A 20,219-nucleotide genomic window follows, 5' to 3' on the forward strand; every position below is an offset into this window, starting at 1 on the left:
CCCGGGATGCTCAACGCGGGGCATTATGCACTGGTTAACAGGCTCCGGGCTACCGAGCGACTTGTTTGAAGCATTTTCTCCCTCGCTCTCGCTTTTAATCTTGTCTCTAGTGGCGTGTGTAGGGGGGAGGACTTTATTTCCATTGGCTAAGCTCTCCCTTCCCACCCACATCTCTTCCACATCACCTTGGTGTCTCCCTAAATAAAACCAGCCCTCCTTATCGCCTGGAAAAAATCAGGAGCTAGAGTTTGAATGGGTTTATATAAACACTCACCCCTGGCAGCGTGCGGTTGGGCTCCCAGGATAAACTCAAGGCGCCTGGCCTGATGTTTGCCTTGCCGTGTTCTCTCCCTTGAACGTCAAGGTTTGAGCGGAGCCCGAGGACTGGGAACTCTTCCCTGAAATTGGATCATCCTGAAGCCAGTTGCGGAACTGCACAGGGTCCCCATGGACCTCAAGGAGAGCCCCAGCGAGGGCAGCCTGCAGCCCTCGAGCATCCATATCTTCGCCAACACTTCCACCCTGCATGGCATCCGCCACATCTTCGTGTATGGGCCGATGACCATCCGGCGTGTGCTCTGGGCCGTGGCCTTCGTGGGCTCCCTGGGCCTGCTGCTGGTGGAGAGCTCCGAGAGAGTGTCCTACTACCTCTCCTACCAGCATGTCACCAAGGTGGATGAGGTGGTGGCCCAGAGCCTGGTCTTCCCAGCTGTGACCCTCTGCAACCTCAATGGCTTCCGGTTCTCCAGGCTGACCACCAATGACCTGTACCACGCTGGGGAGCTGCTGGCCCTGCTCGATGTCAACCTGCAGATCCCAGACCCGCACCTGGCCGACCCCACGGTGCTGGAGGCCCTGCGGCAGAAGGCCAACTTCAAACACTACAAACCCAAGCAGTTCAGCATGCTGGAGTTTCTGCATCGCGTGGGCCACGACCTGAAGGATATGATGCTCTACTGCAAGTTCAAAGGGCAGGAGTGCGGCCACCAGGACTTCACCACGGTGAGTACTTGGCTTTCAGCTCACTCTTGCGCTTGGTTCTCTTGAGAAGTGCCATGCCGGGGGCGGGGGGTCTCTCTGTGCTTTGGAGCAGGAGAGAGAGTGTGGTGTCTGAGTTGAAGGCCAAGGGGGCAGTTGGCCGGAGTTGTTGGAACTGCTCGGAGAAGTCTGCTTGCTGGCATGGGGCACGGTTGTCTGGTCAGATGTGGAGGGTGAGTGGGGGGCCTGCGGTGGGGGATTGCTCCCCCGGATGTGCTGAGCTGGCTTCCTCCCAACCAGAGGGAGGAGGCCTGAGCTGTCCGTTGTCCAGGGCACTTGGTATCTGAGCTGTGTGATTGGAACAGCTTGTCATTGACGAGGTGGCATTTTTTTTTTTTCTCTCTCTCTTTCTCTGCTCGGAAGTGGCATCAGGCACTGCATCCTGTGGGCTGGGTTGGAGCTAAAGCTGCCAGAGAAGGGGGTGTGGGGCCCCAGACAGCCTGGGTGGTTCCAGTGGCTTTGGGAGCTTGCTGGAGCAGGTGATGCTGCACAGGGGTGGAAGTCTCAGTGTTTCCTTTCCTTGTGTGGATTCCGAGCTCCGTGTGGGGAGCGGAGAGGCTGGGGGACCCCGGGTCTCCATCTGGTCTGCTGGCAGGTCGGAAGCAAAGAGATGTCCAGGGTGCTTGGGCCCAACAAGAGCGTGTAAGTGGAGGCCCGTGTGTAGGAGGATGGTCAGTGAGGTGCCCGTGAGGGTGAGGCGGTCCAGGCTGGCTTGTCTGGGAGCTTCAGCTTGAAACTCAAAGGCTCGGTTTGCTGTCTGTGCAGTCGCTTACCAACGTGGTTGCAAGAGGAGGGGTGTGGGGAGGGGGCGAGCAGCTGTGGGATTGGAAAGCCTGGAGGAGGAGTGTGGAGCTGAGTAAAGACGAAAGGCGGAGGGGGATGTGGCTCACGTTCAGGATGGGGCTTCCTAGAGGGGCAAAGAAGGGATGGGAGGAGAACCGTCGCTGCCAGGGTTCTCTGCCCAATTAGTGGACTGCTAGGCATAACTCGGCATAAGGGTGACCTGTGACTGCAGCTGCAAGACCCCTCCTTGCTTCCAGGCAAGTCTGGGGCATCGGGGGCCGTGGGACCGTCCGGAAGCCCAGGGTGGCTGCTTCTCGCATAGCTGCCTTAGGGAGGACCCAGAGCTTTGGAGTCTCAGAGCCTTGAGCCAAATGGCCATGGTAGGTTCTGGATGGCAGGTGCAGCAGTTGCAAAGGAACTGGACTCTGTCATGAGCACTTGTCTGGGCCCTCTGCCTAATTGAGACCTGCCCCGCCTTGCTGATAGTGTCTCCATTCCCCACCCACTCTCAGATCCACTGCCTGCCGGCCCCTTGCTCTGAGTTTCTGTTAATGCCACAGCCAGGCTCTGCCTGCAGCCCCTGTGCTAGCAGTTGGCTGCCTATGATTCTGGAAAAGCCCAGAGTGCTGGGGAGGAAGGGGCATCTCCCCTTGCATCCCATAGAGCTCTGTTTCCTGGGGGAGCTGTTTTTACTCTCTGTTTCAAACACTGTGAGGGAGAGCACAACAAAATCAGTGGTAGTGTATTTATACTAAAGAGGAAGAGGGTCTGAGCTGGGGGAAGGGACCAGCCATACTGGAAGCCCTTCTAAGTGGAGCAAACAGGACCCTAAAACATGTCATGCACAAATGATGTCTTAGGTGGCTTGAGAGAGAAGGGGACAGTACCTCATTCCTGAAGGCTGAGACCATCCCTGTCTCCCACCCGTGCTTTCTAGTGCCGTGGTAACGCTCAGCTTCACCACTGCACCTTGCAGCTCGAAAATGCGCTCAGCTGTTCCTCTGTCTGCCTGAACACACACGGATCACACACAGAGAGAAACTGCCGTCGGTAGCAGACCCCGGGCCAGGTTCTCAAGCATCCTCATAACTGCGTGTCCAACTAGTGATTTCCTCTCAATTCATGATCAAGTTCCATTTCCAAGGAAAGGTTCTTTGACCCATGGATGCTGTTTTGCACTTGGCCCATCGTTTGAGTTACTGGAGTCCCAAGAGGCCAAAGATCAGGCCTTCAAGCCTCACCTGGGCCTTTGACCTCTCCAGGATGTCTCTCAAATAGTAATGTTCCTTGTGGATATGGTTTATTACATAGTGAGTGGCATGTCATTATCTGCCATCCTCACCAAATCCAGGACTGATCTGGCTGTGTGTTCCCCCTTGGACTAACCTCAACGTATGACCTCCCCCAGCACTGAAAAGGGGGTGAGCCTCAGGGCTGGATCCCCAAGCTGTTCGGGAAGTGTCAAAAAGGGCTCCCAGTCCAGGAATTCCGGAGGAGACCCCAGGTGAATGGCTGATCTTTCTCACCCTTTGATCGCAGTGGGAAGCCATGCTGAGCCTCTATGAGAGGCGATGTGGCACCAGGTTTGTTCCAAGACCTTGCAGTGTGGGGTAATCCTTCCCATGCCCCCTTGGTACACCTGTCCCTTTTGGCCTGGGGTATAGTGTGCTGATTCTGAGGCTCTGGCACTCACAAGAGGGCAGAGAACCTCACAGGTAGTTAAGGGAGAAGTCTAGTTCACTGGCATTCTGGCTCATTTATTCGCTCTGCTGCTCATCCCTTTCCATTTGGCTTATTTGTTAGGCCCTGCCTGGGTTTGTCCTATGCTGGGTGGCTTCTTGCTTTACATGCTATGGCTGACGTATTAGAGAAGTATGGGGGAGGGGTGGTCCCAGGTGGATCGCTTTTTCTGTTTTTCTTTTTCCATGAAGCATACCTAGTGCTATCTCCAGGAATGCTTTTGCATAAGCTTTCTTATTCCAAGTTCTTAGCTGGTGTGCAATGAAGTGCATAATACCCTTTAATTAGTGAATGAGCCATGATTCTAGCAGAGGGAAAGGCTGTTTGTGGAGGTTAAAAGTCCCAGGAAGCCAGGTGTGGAGTTCGGACTGCCGTGTAAGCAGGAGTGCTCCATGCTGATGCAGGTACACTCCTAGCCCTCCCCTGGGACGATCTGAATGCAGATAGGCACGTGTTCGTCCTTCCAGGGAAAGCAGAACAGGGCTTGGTTCCATACTGCCTGCTCGGGGGAGATTGCCCCACTGACCTCCAGTGCACGGATGGATGGAGGTCTGGATGGGGTGTCTCTGGCTGTGAGGGTGGATGATCTAAGGTTACGATTAAGAGCCACTTCTTGGCTTCAATGAGTTTGAATCCCACCTCCATCATTTCCTAGCTTATTCCCTAGGCTTCGATTTGGTGATGTAACATCCCCTATTAATACGTGACTTTCTAACTCACAGGGTTATTGGGAGGAGGAACCGTGTGAGACACTATATGTGAATGTCCTTTGTACTTTGTGACAACTGTGCAGGTGGGGGGCTTTCTCCGTGTCAGGAGGAAGGTTATTATTGTCCACTGCACCTTCCCTGTTTGCAGCCCTCCTTAGGAGTCAGGTAATGAGTCATGCTGTGAGGATGAACCTGGGGGGTGGGGGCTGCTGCTTTCTCTGTTTGGAGCCCAGGGTTAAAGCCCAGGTGGGATTTCTTAGAATGGAGGTCAGAGCTGGGTTCAATAGCTAACTATTGCTGACAGGGGGCAACTCCATTGTTTGTGACTAGCACGTGACTATTTCACGTTGTTTTTCTGCTCATCACATTGGGGTTCATCTGCCTCCAAGTTCAGGAATGCAAATGATCCTTCAGTTGGCACTTTTAACTCGATTTCCATAGTTGTGTGTGTTTGGGCTTTAAACTTGAGATTTCTGGGTCTCCTGGGTGGCTCAGTCGGTTAAGCATCTGCCTTCGGCTCAGATCATGATCCCAGGGTCCTGGGATTGAGCCCTGCATCGGACTCCCTGCTCAGCGGGGAGTCTGCTTCTCCCTCTGCCTTTCCCCTTGGCTTGTGCTCTCTCTCAAATAAATAAAATCTTTTTTTTTTAAGATTTTATTTATTTGACTGAGAGATAGAGAGAGCACAAGCAGGCAGAGTGGCAGGCAGAGGGAGAGGGAGAAGCAGACTCCCCGCCGAGCAGGGAGCCCAACGCAGGACTCGATCCCAGGATCCCAGGATCACGACCCGAGCCGAAGGCAGACGCTCAACAACTGAGCCACCCAGGCGCCCCTAAATAAAATCTTTAAAAAAAACTTGAGATTTCTTCGGAAAGGCATTTCTTTCTTTTCTAATTGAAAGAGAGTTCTCTCCACAATGAGATCTTGTTAGAGGCACATCTATGGATCTTATTCATCTGTATCACATGGCGTTACAAAGATGTAGAGATGAGGGTTTTAGGAAGCTCACATGCTTGGAATTCTTGCCCAAGGCTGGTGGGTCCACAGCTAACCTCTCGGTATTTCTTGTTACACAAGGAGCAGGTGCGTGAAGACTGGGGGCTTTGGGGAGAGAGCTGAGTTGGAATTCTACCTGTACCCCCATTCGCTGTGTAATCTTAGGCAGGTTTCTTAGGCTCACTTTCCCCATTTTAAGAATCAAAACAGTAATACCCGCCACTCGGAGTTGAACTGATCCAGGGCGGTAGAGTGTGCCAAGAGGCCGAGCGTGGCAGAGGCCTGGTACACACAGCGCGAGCCGCTTGCTCTCCGGTGTGGCCCACGGGAGTGTTGACTGGGCCTGCGCTAGATGCTGGCTCTCTTGACGCCAGGCCAGTGTTCTTCCCACTGTTCCTTACTGTGACTCACCACCAGCTTTAGAGCACAGGCAACTGCTGTGCTCATGGGCTTCTTCATTCTCACAACGCTTAGACTTCCACTTTCCCCCGGGCTTTGGTTCCTGTCAGTTCTGTGGCCTGAACATCCTCTCCTTCCCCACCCTCTGGGCTTCCACGTTGCAGCTCGTGCTACCGACCTCCCCCCGGGAAGCTCATGTTGCCCCAGCCCCTGCGAGGAGCTGAGTGACCTGCACACGAGGCCCAGAGCTTTTATTACAGTGTGTCGTGTTACTGCACGCACGGTCGTCCCTCTGTCCACCCAAGAGAACACCTGCTCGGCAGCAGTTACAACGCCCGATCAGGGCCTTGCCATCGGAGAGCTCACCGCTCCTTTCCCATCCCCTCTAGATGGAGGGCCAGTTGAGAGCAAGCATCTCGCTCATCAAATGGGTTCTCTGCACACACGATGCTGAATACAGGCCTGCAGTTGTTGATTACAAGTTGCTTTCTGTTTCCTGAACTGACCCAGAATCCTTTGTTCGTGGGTTCTTCTGACTTACTTTTGGCTTTTCTCCCCTCTCTCTCCATGCTTATTTCTTTAAATCCGACGCCTCCTTTAAAATCCAGCTCTAATATCTCCGTAGCCTCTTCCAGGAAACCATTGCCAACCCATCCCCTCCATGACAGTAATCCAAATGAATTTCTTCCTCCTCTGTCTTTGAAAGAGCATTTTGGCTCCCTCCTCTGTTAGAGCACTCACCGTGCTTTTCCTAGCCTTAGACTCATGAAGTGTTTATGCTAGAAGAGCCCTCAGAGATGATTTGATTTAATACCTGAATTCTTTAACCCCGGATAATTTTTATACACTGCCTATTTCTGTCTCTCTTCCCTGTAAGACATGATGTCTTTCCTGACCTTATATTCTCAGGGCTTAGAACTGCTTGGCACATGGTAAGCTTTCAAACTGTGTCATCCAAGTGTATTAAGTGGGCTTGAAGCTACTGGAAGGTAAGGTGACACTCTGGCTGATATAAAGGGAGATAACAATGTTTCAGCCTCCTTCTCCAGCATAGGTATCTGGGATCCCACCTGCACCGGGATGACGAGTCTCATCATTGTCATTATTTTAATAATACACTTTCAGATGACAGAAACAATCCATTCTCATTGGTGAACACTTGGGCAGTGTGGAAAAGAATAGAGAAGAAAGAAAAAAATTGCCTACAGTAGTATCCCGGATGCAATTACATGTATTCTGGGGCTTGGGAGTAGCTCCATCCGGTCACACAATGTGTGCACGTTTGTGTGGCCGCGTGCATGGGACCACACCTTCTGTGCATCTGGTGCCTTGTCTGGCAGGCAGCGCATGCCCAATCAGTGTCAGCTTGCTCTGTTCTTTTTGAGTCCCCGGGGTAGTGTACAGGGTGTTAGAGATTCCCTCAAAGGTCCACTTAGAGTCAAAGCAAAATCCAAAGATAGGTCTGATCAATACCCCTCGGGTAGGCTGGGTTTTGTTTTCTCTGCCAGAAGCACTGGGGATAATTTGTGAGAGCCAGTGGTAACCACCCCTCTTAATTCAGCCTCCTTGGATCTTAGGTTCACAACTGAACGCCAGTTACCCTCCTTTGATGGCACTTGATTGATAGTCCAGCTGTGCGTTGACCTGAAGCCATCTTGGTCCCACTGTTTGTTGTGTGTTTGCGAGGATGAACCACATATGTGTTCATTAATACCAAATTAGATCTCCTGACCCTGCTTCTAGATGAGGCCCAACCTATGACTATGCGGAGCCATGAGGGCCATGGACCACGAAGACCATGAGATTCTCTTTGTACAGACCATTCCTGTCTGCCTCAGGATATGGGTGTAGACCCTAACTCTCTCCATCGCCTGTGAAGTCTCTGGGCTCTATGACAGATGGTCTAAATTGCACTTTTATTCCTTGAGGTGCTTGGAAGTCTTGTGAGCATTTGCCATGTTGTTGGAAAAGTAACCGCTGCCAAGCTGAGCGAGCGATTTTCCTTGGTGCCACTTCTAGTTTGTAGGACATTAGGTTGTGGCTCCCTGGAAGGAAAGCTTTCAGGGGTGTATTGAATTCTCTCTGACGTGTTGGATGGATTGGGCAGTGACTGGGAGCTGACTGTTACAATGACCCACATCATCTATTCGCAGAGAAAAGTTAATACTACCGCACAGGCCACAGAGCTAGAGCCTCATTGCTTGTGCCGTGAGTCTATATGTCTGTGCCTCTGTCCCTGGGAGTCCTTAGAACTCCAGAATTGCTGATGGAAGAGGGCCACCCGAGGGCTTGTTGAATTGGTAATAGGTGCCTTCCCCCTCTCTATGGTGGTCCCCTTTTCCTTCCCACAGAAAGTCCTTCCCTTAATGAAGAGATGAGTTCTAGAAATTTTTCTGCAAAGCGAATCCTAGTTTGCTACTGATTTCTACAGTATGAGCTGAAATGGGATCCCATTAGAAAAATCCCCCAAAGGCTGAATTGGCAGCTTTTAGCACCAAGTTTGCTATCAGAGCTATTGCTCCATAGAGCAGTTCATATTTCGAAGTACCAAGGATCCCGTTCTCTCCATCAGACCAAAAATATACCGCCGAGGTCAAGAGCTATCTGAAGGTATGCTGTGTGTTTTCTCTTTTTTGTCTGAGTGTTTCTGTTTGATGGAACTGGGTTGAAATAGCAAAACTGGACTGCAGGGCCATTTGACCCACAATCTATTAAACCCGCAACTGATGGCCTACATCATCGCCCCTGTAAGTGTGAAATTCCATTGATCACATTTCCCCCATGCAGTGGACTTAAAACTAGTCCATTCGGACTGGCCTTAGTGGTTACTGGGAAGCAGATGCCTCCAGAAATACATGTTCATTATTTGACAAATCTGAAGCTTGGGATAGAGGCTTGTTTATCAGGTTGAGTTTTATTTGGGAATATCATTCCAAAAAGTGTCATCCTTGGATGTTAAAGCATCTTTCTATCTCCCAGGACTTATTTTCTCATGACTCAGGTATGCTCTGTATTGATTACCTCAGTGATCATGGAAATTTATACTCAAAAAATCAAGCACAAGACACAGGAGGAATGTATTTGCCTGGATTTATTGACTTCCATTGGTTGAGTCATACAACCTTGGGCAAGGTAATTAGCCTCTAGAGGCCTCAGTTTCCTCATCTGTAAAATGAGGGGGTTGAACAGGGTGGTTCTAAAGGATTTGCCCACCTATAGAATTCTACTACAATAAAGTATAACTTTACTTTATGTTTACTTTTCTGATCCCACATTTGTTCCCTGAAACTTTTAACTTTAACTTCTATTTGGAAGAGGGAGCTGATGTTCTTTTGTAACCAGATCTACTTATCCATTTATTTGTTTATTTTATTTAGATAGATTTGTGCAGTGGAAGCAGAAACACTCTGATATGCTGAGTGGCTATAGTGGGCTAAAGGGAGGCACAACAAAATCGTGTCCATGAGCCATTATGTGTGTGGCTGCAGCGTATCGGCTGAAAGTTTCCATCACTATTTCTGTGCTTGTGAGCAGGGATGCACATATGAGTTAGCAAGGACATCTTCAGAAGATGCTGCCCAGATCCCCTTTGCTGCTGCTAGGGGTACATATCTGACCACTCAAATCTGTACCAATGGCACCACCACTCCTGGAAATAGCTGGGAAGTTATTTACCTCCCCGGCCCCTGGGGGCAGCCAATGGCCAGCGACTAACTGACCCAGGAGTACAAATTGCCCACCATCTTGCCTCAAGATGGAACAACTTTTGGAGCACTTTACACTCCAGAGTTTCCCACGGGATCAGGCTGAGCTGGAATTCTCCTGTGGTTTCATCATCTTTGCTTATTACCTTTTCTCCCTTGCCCATATCCTGTGTGCCTCACTCCCTGAGGTCTTTCCCTCAATAAATCACCTGAATGAGAAACCCCATCTCAGGCTTTGCTAGGGAATACAACCTATGTGGTGATGAGTTTTAGCTTCTCCGTCTTTTTGGGAACATAGAGAATCACCTAGGCATATGGACCTATGTCTGGCTTAGAAAGAGGGAAATACCTGTTTCAAAAGTCTTTGAAGCTTTGAACTTTCTAGATCTGTGTCCTCAACGGGGGCCTGTAACAATTTCCAGGGGAGGTTTTTTTTGTTTTGTTTTATAATTCAAATGAGCATCTTTCTAATTAGGATTCACACCTCAGGGCGCAGCTGATTTGTTCCTCTTTGGAGCTTCTTGCCCAAGGAAAGCCCTTCCTAGGGTTGCCCATATCCTCAGAGCTGAGCTATCCCTATTCTCCCAGCTGCTGCCCACCCCAAGCCTCTCACATTCTAGCTCACACCTTCACCAACACCTGAATCCTCATCTCTTCCCAGTTCTGCTCTGAAAGCTTCCCTTTGTCACGCCCCTCCCCCAGCCAGTCTTCACTGCCATTTCTCCTGGATGTGCATCAGTCTGGCTTTGAGCCACAAGGAAGAGACTTTCATGTTGGCCGTGGCTTGGGCCCATCTCTAACGTAGGAGGCGGTGAGCGATGTTTGGCTGACCAGGGGTGATGCTCTTCATATGTCACCGAAACCCTGAGTGATGAGGAGCATAGGAAAGAACGGAGACTCGTTAGACTGCAAAGCAGAGTGGGTGACCCAAGTCAGGGCGATTGCCTTCTGCAAACCCTTGGAAGGCAGGCACAGGGAAGAGGAGTGAAGCTTTCTCTGTGCAAGGCCAGAGAGCAGAGCTAGCCCCAGTGCGGGTGGGGGGCAGAAGTTCAGAGAAGTGGCTACCGGCTGATTGGAAGGAGCTGTCCTGGGAGTTTCGAGGACCCATGACCTGTCAGCAGCTCCAGCCTAGGCCACGAGATTGCTTATTGCCAGTGCTGTAGGGGCCGATCAATATCAGATGAAGAGTTGGATTTACCGGCCTCTGAAGTTACTTCTAATGCTGAGCATCCTTGATTTATTTCCTTCCTGAACAGATATTTGAAGTCAGAGGTGAGGGTCATTGGCATTTGGCATTGGAAACAATTGATAATAGATGCAAGCCAGCTCATCCAGCCTGCAGAACCACCCCATTTCCCAACCCCATGTAGTGCTGAGGCCGAGTGTTTCAGAAGCCAGGAATAGAAGGGTGCTGTGGGCCAATCCTTGCAGACAAGAGAGCTGATATTCAGTTTGTCCAGCCAGGAGGTATGTGGGTGTGGGTGGCCAGGCCTTGGGGTGGCTGTGCAAAGGCCTCCCGAAGTGAGTATGCATGCCTTCCTTGAGAAGAAGTGCCCAGAGGAATTTGTCATAAGTTCCGGGCTCTAGATCCAATCTTAGAGAGCAAATCTTGGGTGTGGTTTGGTCTGGCCTGTTGTGGGATCTGGGGAGACTGGGAGGTCTACAAGAGCTTTAAAAACCCTTGGAATTTCCTGAGGGATTGAGGTGAGAGGAGCATCTTCTCACTCCTCCTTATTATGAATAAGTTTATTCATAATAAGGGCCTTTAAACCATACCTGATTTTATGCTAATGAAGTGATTGCTTTAGGATGGAGGCTGGTTGCCAGAGGAACCAACCATCTGACCAGAGAGAGCTGGAGATTGAGTCAGTCACCGAGTCCAGTGATTTAATCCAGTGTGCCCATGTTAAGGAACCTCCACAGAAACCTCTAAATTAAGGGATTTAGAGTGCTTCTGGGTTGGTGAATACATGGAGGTGCTGGGAGGGTGGCATGCCTGGGGCGGGGGTAGGCGTGGAAGCTCTGTGCCCCTCCCCCGTATCTTAGACACAACTTGAATTGTATCTTATAACAAACAGTACCAATAAATAAATTTTTCCTGAGTTCTCTGTGCCATTCTAGCAAGTTATTGAACCTGAGAGGGGGTTTTGGGAATCTCTGATGTATAGCTAGTTGGTCAGAAGTGTGGGTGGCCTGGACTCATAACTGGCACCTGACGTTGGGGGGCAGTGTCTTGGGACCGAGCCCTTAACCCGTGGGGTCTGCGCACACTCTGAGTAGTTAGCATCAGAATTGCTTGGCATGAGGAGAAAGCCCACGAATTTGGTGTCAGAAGTGAAGGGTTCTGGGAGTCAGAAACTGGGAGTCAGAAACAGAGCTTAGTAATGACCCTGGGCAAATTATTGACCCTCTCCATGCCTCAGTTTCCCCATCTGTTAAATACTAATAACACTGGCACTTGCCTCATAGGATTGTTTGCAGCCATGGAAGGAAGTGATAGAAGTAAAACTTCTATCCAATGGGCCAGATATAGAGGGCCCACTATTTTGTTGCTGTTGTTATTTTTATTATGACTAAGATGAGCTGGTGATAAAACACAGTGGGGGGAGGATCCAAGACCAAAAAGATTTTGGGGGAAATCCATACTGACATCAGCAAGTCTCCAGGAGTATGGGGAATGAGGCTGCAATCAAGCCCGGCGCTCAGCTCGTTATTACTGGTGGGCATAAGCCACTGGAGACATTAAGACTGTCCCAACTAGAATTCCTCCCGTTTGGTCATCCCAGTGTGGTTTACAAAACCTGTGAATTACTAGCATTTTCCGAGCACAGAATGTTCAAAGTCAAGCACCTCACGTGGAATGACTCGTTCAGTCTTCACAGCTGTCCTGGGAATGATGGACTATTGGTAACTCTTTCTTGCATGGAAAAAATTGGAGCTCAGAAAGGTTAAATGACAGGACTGATGTCACTTAGCTAAGAATTGGTGGAACTGGGATTTGAACCAGGAACTCTGTTTCCAGATCCTGGATGCTTTCGTTACAAGATGCTAGTTGAACCTCACGATAACTCGGAAAGTGGAAAAGGTAACGAAGTGTCTGTTTCCCAGTTGAACATGAATAAGTCTCAGAGAGGTTTGGTGACTGGCACAGGGTCACTCAGCAAGAAAGTGGCACTCATGGGGATTGAAGTCATGCCTTTTGATTTCCTTGGGGTGTTTTCTGTAAAGACCTCAAGCTTATTTGTACAGGGCTGAGCTCCATGAAGTCAGGCCATTTGTCAGCGAGTCTTCAGCTCCAAAGGGTTGGGGTTTAGGCCCAAGGTCCCTCAACTTACCTGCGTCCTCCCCTGGGTACCAGGAATCTGGCAGCTGCCAGACCTGAAGCCGAGCAGGAAGACTGTCCGGTCTTAGTTCAGCAGGCACAGGTGGAGGTGCCAAGCAAGCCCACAGCACCCTCTTCCAGAAAGTTGAGAAGTTGGAGAAGTCTCTTCTTGCCAGGGTGACACTCGGGATCTCTCCAAGTTGCCAAATGAGGAGCTCAGGGTTCTGTGCATGTGATTCTGCCCTGCCTGCCCTTTCTGCCTCTGCCTCTGCATTTTATTTATTTATTTATCTATTTATTTATGTATTTACTATTTTTTAAAATTTATTTATTTATTTATTTGAGAGAGAGTGAGCTAGGGAGAGAGAGCATGAGTGGTAGGGGGAGGGGCGGAGGGAGACGGACAAGTAGAGTCTGCTGAGCAGGGAGCCCGATGCGGGGCTCGATGCCAGGACCCCAGGATCATGACCTGAGCCGAAGGCAGACACTTAACCGACTGAGCCACCCGGGTGCTCCTGCCTCTGCATCTTAAATTGGACTCTGGGGGGCAGAAAGGATGACTTCAGGAGAAGCAGATGTGTTTAAGGAACCGGGTGGCTAGAGCTTGGTATTGAGAGCTTCCACTTCTGCCTCTGAACCAGTGACTTGAATTTGAACGTCCAGTCCAGGTGTGCTCTGACTGACAAATTGGCAGGTGGCAGAAGCGTACGTACAGTGGTTAAGAGCTGGGCTCCGGAGCCAGACTGTGTTGATTCAAATTCTACAATTATAGTTAGGCAAGTACTCAGTCTGGTTTTGGGAGAACTGAAGAATCTGTGAAGTATGTCACAGTAGACCTCAACCTATCTGAGTTTCTTCTCCCCTTTTTCCCTCCTGCCATTTCTACCCACATGTCAACCTTTTGACTTCTCCTCCAGGACTCTAGTCTTCCGTTTTCTCCTTTCTGTGGTGTAAACTGAGGCTTTCCAGTGGGAGTCTCTAGAATGCCTTCTCTTGTGTTTTCCTCTCCCCCACGGGGGTGGCAGTCGGGGGACCTCTCTCCAGAGCGGGAGCCATTGGACAGGGCTCTCGCATGTCCCCCATGATGATGGAGGGCATTCCAGGTTCCCGCCTTCTCCCTGGGGGCCCTGAGAGGGGTTTGTCCCTCTCTTCATGGAGTGGAAGAGAAGGCAGGGATGAGAGAGAAGCCTCTCCATGAACTGGAAGTAACCGTGTCTTCTAAAGTTTGGGCCAAGGCTACTTCTGCCTTCCTGGAATGATTTCTTAGCAGAACACCTTCCAGCCCCTGGGCCTGCTAGCTATTTCAGGGACATTTTAAGTGGCTATTAACAAATGTTGAGTTATGGCTGCAAACCTCTGGGAGCTCAAGTGACATTCACATGAATCACAAGTGAGCTTTGTGCAGTTGAGCCTGCCACAATGGGCTGGGATTAAACAAACACAAGCCATTGTTCTCTCCAAAGCAACGAGGCAAGAACACTGCTCCGTGGAGCCCGTGATCTCAGGCAGCATGTCCCTTAGAAGCAGGACGCTGTCCAGGACACAAGGCTCATTGCTGCAGGACAGACAGATGCTCTTTGGTTTGCAGAGAGGCGGATTCGAGCTTCATATCTGGAGGTATTTACCAACAGTCGGCATGTCCGGGGATATGCCAGCCCATCTCAGGGGTTATGAGCTGCCCAGAACATTGATTCAACAAACATCTCCTGAGTGCTTCCTATATTCTGGGCTAAGCTCTAGAGAAACGGAAATCAGTAAGGCCCAAGCAGGAATTCGAGGTGCTCAGTCTAGTGGGGAGGCTGAGCAGTAAACAGATTACTTGACTCTAAGCAGCCAAAGTTTGCACAGAGTCCAGGGGCAACACGGGGGAGGCTCCGAAAATCTTCTAACAAGAGATGATATGTGTAATTTTTTTTTTTTTGAAACAATTTCAAACACATTGCAAGACAAGTTCAAAGAACTCCTGTGTGTCCTTCCCCCATATCCCACTGATGTCCTCTCTGGCCGGAGGACCTCATGTAGGGTCACTCAGCTGTCAAATCCCCCGGTCATCAAAGCCCCCAGTTGTCAAATTCCCCAAAGCCTCCTTTACTCTGAAACTGTTTCTTAGTTTCTCCCTGACTTTCATGATCTTGACATTTTTTACAATTCAAGGGCAGCCATCTTGCAGAAGGATTTTCTGTTGAGGTTTCCCTCTTGATTAGACCCAGATAACGAATTTTTGGCTGAATTTCTTAGGACTGATTCAGGATTCTTCTCACTGCCTCCCATCCAGAAGTACATGATACCTATTTGTCCCAATACTTACCATGTTAATTTTTATCACTTGATTAACATGGTGTCTTCCAGGGAGACACTTTGAGACCGTGTAAAGCCCCATTTCTCAACCCTCTCTCACCCTCTGGCTTTATCATCATTGATTTTTCTTGCCTGATTATTATAGTGATGCTTGCCAAATGGTGATTTTCTAATTCCATCATTTCATCCACATCTATTAGTTGACTTTCTAAAACACAGAAGAGCTCTCTCTTCTCCCTTTTTATCCATTTATTTAAATCAATGTAGTTTCAGTTTCAGATATTTTATTCAATGGGTTATAATCTTTAATCAAAATCTCTATTTTATTCAATGGGTTCATATCATTACTTATTTCGAAACTCCAATTTTCCCATACTTGGGAACCTCTTCAAGCTGACTTCTGTGTTCTTTTGACATTTCCCTGCAACTTTTGAGCACTTTTGCAGTTTCTGGCCCAGCTAGATGTTCCAGGTTCATCTTTGGCTCCTTTTAGTGGGAAATACTGTTTAGAACTAAGATCCGGGTTCTAGGCTCATTGCAACTAGGGTTCCCCTGCTCTCTGGCTCAGTGGACAGAACTAGGATCTTGACATTATACATTTGCATCTACAGTGAAAACCATGACCTCACACCAGTACTTCCTACACCCAATGTGGGGCTCGAACTCACCACCCCAAGATCAAGAGTCACATGCTCCACCAACTGAGCCAGCCAGGCCCCCCTCACACCAGTACTTCTTCCAGTTCTGATCTAATACCACAGGGTTCATTCTAGATTTTTCCTCTTTCCATATTAGCCCCTCCTTTCTCCAGCAGTAGGAAACCAGCCTCCCATTATCTTATCTACTTGTTTGCTCTATTCTCTTGAATAGAGACCATCTCCCTCTCCCCTGGGCTCCTGCTCTGCTTGGATGCCTCCTCACCTGGGCCCTGTCCTCAGGGGCTACCTTCTGGCCAGACTCTAGGACCCTCCTTATGTGCGCTCTGCCTGCTCACCGGCTGCCTCCCGTTCTTACTCAAATTTCCTCAATTGTCCCCCAAACATTTTTACAGCTTTTTAACTTTAGAAATTCAGCATCCACTCAAGATATAATCAAGATTCGTGTGCTGCATTCGGTCCTCCTGTCTCTTTAATCAAAGAGCTCTCCCCCAACATAGCACACACATGGTTTTTAAAAATAGCTTTATTGGGATACAATTCTTCTATCACACAATTTATCCATAGAAAGTGTTAAATTCAGTGGATTTAGTGCATTCACAGTGTTGTGAATTTTAGAACATTTTCATTACTCCAAAAAGGAACTCGGTCCCTATTAGCGGTTGCCATTTGCTCCCTCCCTTCTTCCTCCACCTTCCCCCCTCCAACTCTAGCCTCAAGTGATTACTAACCTGTGGTCTGTCTCCACAGATTTGCCTATTCTGGACACTTGCTACAAATGCAATCATACGCTACAGTATGTGGTCTTTTGTGATAGAGCTTTTGTGTAGCATAATGTTTTCAGTGTTCATCCATGTTGTAGCATGTGTCAGAACTCTATTCCTTTTTATTCCCAAATGATGGTCCATTAGATAAATGTGCCTCATTTTATTTATCTTCATCAGCTGGTGGACGTTTGAGTCATTTCCATTTTCGATGATTATGAATAATGCTGCTATTCACACTTCTTTTAGTAGTGACTTCTGGAAGAGAACAGACTGATGGTCTTATCCAATCTGATTATTGCCTTGTGATTTCACTTAAACTGCTCCTTCTTTCCCTGCGTTTCTTGTAAACTGGGAGTTAGGTTTCGGGACTTGATGAGATTGAGGGTAGTGATTTTGGCAAGAGGACTCCACAGACGAAGCTGTAGACCTCCTATTGCATCATAGCAGGAAGAGCGTATTGTGTGGTTGTCGCACTCCTTGAGATGCTACTTCTGATCGTGTGGTTAAGGTGGCACCTGCTGGGTCTCTCCGTTGCATCATCTCTCATGATCAGATGATCCCTATCATCTATGGGATGATAGATACCATGGTACCCTGCAAATATTTTGTTGACTGTGATAGTTGAACTGGAATTAACGGTTTCATTAGAGGTTGCAAAATAGAGATTCCCCCATTCTATCATTCTTTCTACATTTATAAGCTGGTGTTTCTTTGTAAAGAAGAACATTCCCTCATCAGCCGGGGACCAGCTACAGTTCCTCCTGTGATGGCAGCATGACTGCTTCTCATTGTCCTTCAATTGCCAGTTTTCTGAGGATAGAGTTGGTGTAGTAATTGCCATGCTGGGCTCTGAGGGATGGTGAGTTCCCGGACGGACTGGGGGTAAGGTGTTCACCAGAGAATGTTCATGAGTGGGAAGGGAGCGGGAAGGTCAGTAGGACTCCACTCAGTTGTCGTCAGGGCAACCACAGACTCCTTCCAGATGCCGTGGTACCCCAAGATGGGGATGTTCATCTCTTAGACATGGTTCTCACTGGTCCTGTGCCTGGGCAGGCCTGGAGTAGAGGTGGCAGGCCTTAGGGTTGGCGGAGCAGGCTGTGACAGCACTCTGATCACAGGGCGCTGGGCAGGTTATGAAGTGTCAGCTGTAGGGATCCTAATTCTCTGGCCCGTCCCTTGGTATCTCTTCACTTCCCTGGAGCCTCCCCAGGTGGATGCCTGATACTGGTGCGGCCTTGTCCCTGCATCTGGGGGATTCCTGCAGCAGCCCCTCTCAGTGGGGGCCGAAGAGATGTGGCAGAACGGGAGATCTCACACATGGATCCTATTTCATTGAGCTACCGCTAAATGAAGCAAGCACCTCATCTGCTGAGCATTTGCTCCGTGCTGGGCAATGTTGAAAGCGTGTCCCGATGACGCGATGAGGGAGGTCCTTTCCTCCTCCCATGTTGTGTAGATGACTGAGGCACAAGAGATTAAGGAAATTGCCAGGGTCTCAAAGTTCCTGATCCCATTCATTCCCCTGTTCTGCCTTTCTAGGCAGTGCGTGGTGAAGAGCTTCTCCCGGGACGGGGCACTGGGCCATGGTGCCCCTCGGGCAGTGTCCTGTTTCCCTGCCTCCTCCTGTATTTCCCTGTGTACCTGGATGACTCCACAGCTCTCTGGCTGTCAGCCTGGAGGGGGCCCTTCTGGGTGCAAAGGGGGTGGAGTGGGGAGGGGCTCCCAGTGGGGAGAGGCAACCAGTGGACACAAGTATGACTGTCCCCAGGAACCCATGGCATCACGGCTCTGTCGCTTACCCTGCACCCCGCCTGCTATTCCGCAAGCAGAGGCGGCTTCCTTCATCCAGCCTGATCTCTGCCTTGCCTGCACAGGGGCGCTGCTTACCTGGCATGCTAATGAGCTCAGAAGATTAACCTGGAACATGGGCAATGACGATTTCACCTGATGGAGTCAAGGCTACCTTCCTGGGAAAATATTTCAGTCTGTTTGCCGGGAGATCATCTCACAACCAAACAGCACGTGTTGACTAAGGTCTCAGCTGTGGAGAAGCAAATACATATCCACAATGTGTAAATTATTCAACTTTCTGTTCATTCATTCATTCATTCATTCGTTTTGCATTCCCTGAGGGCCTACTTTGTGCCAGGATGGATAAGGCACATCCCCTGCAGGCGAATGTCATATTTTTAGAGGGATGCAGATACATAAATATATACTTTTAATTAGAACAGTCATGAGAGAATTTACTGTGCATGGCGGGGGCAGTGCCTGGGAGGACTGGAAGAACTTCATGAAGAAGGCGGCATTTTAGCTCAGCCTTCAGGAGGAGCAGTGCCTGTGAAACTCTGGGACAGGTGGGCCTGGGGCATGCAAGGTGTGTGCTTGGTAGTCAGGAGCAGGAGGGAATGTTGCAAGCCTAGGACAGAGGCTGGCTGTGAGGGACCCCAGGCTGTCTGCTGTAGGTCACAGGGAGCTATTGAGTGTTCTGAGTGATGCCATCATGTTGTCTTTTTTTTTTTTTTAAATTGTGCTTGGCAGCATCCTGGTTGAACATGGTTTAGTTAAGAAAGATGTCGCAAAAATATGATTACTGTTTGATTGTTCTGTTATTCTTTATTTTTTTAAAGATTTTATTTATTTACTTTGAGAGACAGAGAGAGAGAGAGTGCATGAACAGGGGGAGAGGGGCAAAGGGAGAGGGAGAAGCAGGCTCCCCGCTAAACAGGGAGCCCAATGCGGGGCTCGATCCCAGGACCCTGAGATCATGACCTGAGCTGAAGGCAGACGCTTAACTGACTGAGCCACCCAGGTGCCCCTGTTTTGTTATTACTTAAAATATAAGAGTCCTGCCTTTATTGGACTCTTACCTTTTATTCCTTTCTTGGTGGAGCTCAAGTCCTTGGTGTAAATTACTGACTCTAGCATACAAACAATACTCGGGTACCGAAAAACAGAATCATCATGTACCAGGAGAAAGCATCAAGGCTGAAAGGGAAGGTTACGGTTTATGATTCTCAACCTTGGCTGCCCGTTGGAATTACTTGGGGGAGCTTTAAACAATACTGGTGTCTGGGTCCCACTCCAGAGACGTCTGGGTTGAAGTCCAGGCATCGGGATTTTTCAGAGCTCACTGGGTTAGTTCAGATGCTCAGCCAAGGTTAAGCACTACTAGTAAGAGAACCAGCAGCCTGGAGAGTTGGTAGCAAATCCCAGTGCTAGGTTTTGCTGACTGGTCTTCCACCCAAGTGCTCGCGCTAGCCCAGGTCCTTAGCCCTGTCCTCTCTGTAGCTCAGCTGGTATGCCTGTCATGTTCATGGTCACAGCCTGCCAGTGACCAGCAGGCGCACCTGTCTGCCACCGCTTGGCCATAGCACACAAATGCAGTTCTCAGCTCAGCCTGGTCAGGCCATCGCTGGCTGAGGCCTTCCTGGCCAGAACTCGGAGAAGCTGTGAGCTTCTGCTCTTGGAATTATTAATCAAGGGCTTTCCAATTTCCCCAGCAGGAAGAGCCTTTATTTCAGGCAAAGTATCCCATTTGGCTTTGGAGCTCTGACAAGTCTGTCTGTGGGGTCTCAGGCTTCACTCTCTGGTTGCCAATCTCTCAGTGATGTCTGCGGCTGGTAGCTGTCCAGTAGGGTAGGATTCCAAAGGTCGGGATGCCGTTCTTTCTGCCCAAATGAGGGGCACGGACTGCAGGGACCCCAGAAACTACTGCCTATAGTTAGGGGGTTCAGGGGACCAGAGCAAGGTGGGAGCTCAGCGCTCAACTGCCCACTCTTGGGAATGATTGGCCGCCTGTCTGT

General features: G+C 49.5%; 1 protein-coding gene across 1 annotated transcript in view; it reads left to right on the forward strand.

Moving 5' to 3' along the window:
* The first annotated feature begins 240 nt into the window (after positions 1 to 240).
* ASIC2 (acid sensing ion channel subunit 2) overlaps positions 241 to 20,219 on the forward strand; it is a 1,151,688-nt gene continuing 1,131,709 nt past the window's right edge. Inside the window, exon 1 of the mRNA XM_032428763.1 lies at positions 241 to 1,002. Within this exon, the coding sequence (XP_032284654.1) occupies positions 448 to 1,002 (555 nt within the window). The 5' untranslated portion in view covers positions 241 to 447. The remainder of the gene's footprint in view (positions 1,003 to 20,219) is intronic.

The sequence above is a fragment of the Phoca vitulina genome, unplaced genomic scaffold, assembly GCF_004348235.1.
Source record: "Phoca vitulina isolate PV1807 unplaced genomic scaffold, GSC_HSeal_1.0 scaffold40, whole genome shotgun sequence".
NCBI lineage: Eukaryota > Metazoa > Chordata > Mammalia > Carnivora > Phocidae > Phoca > Phoca vitulina.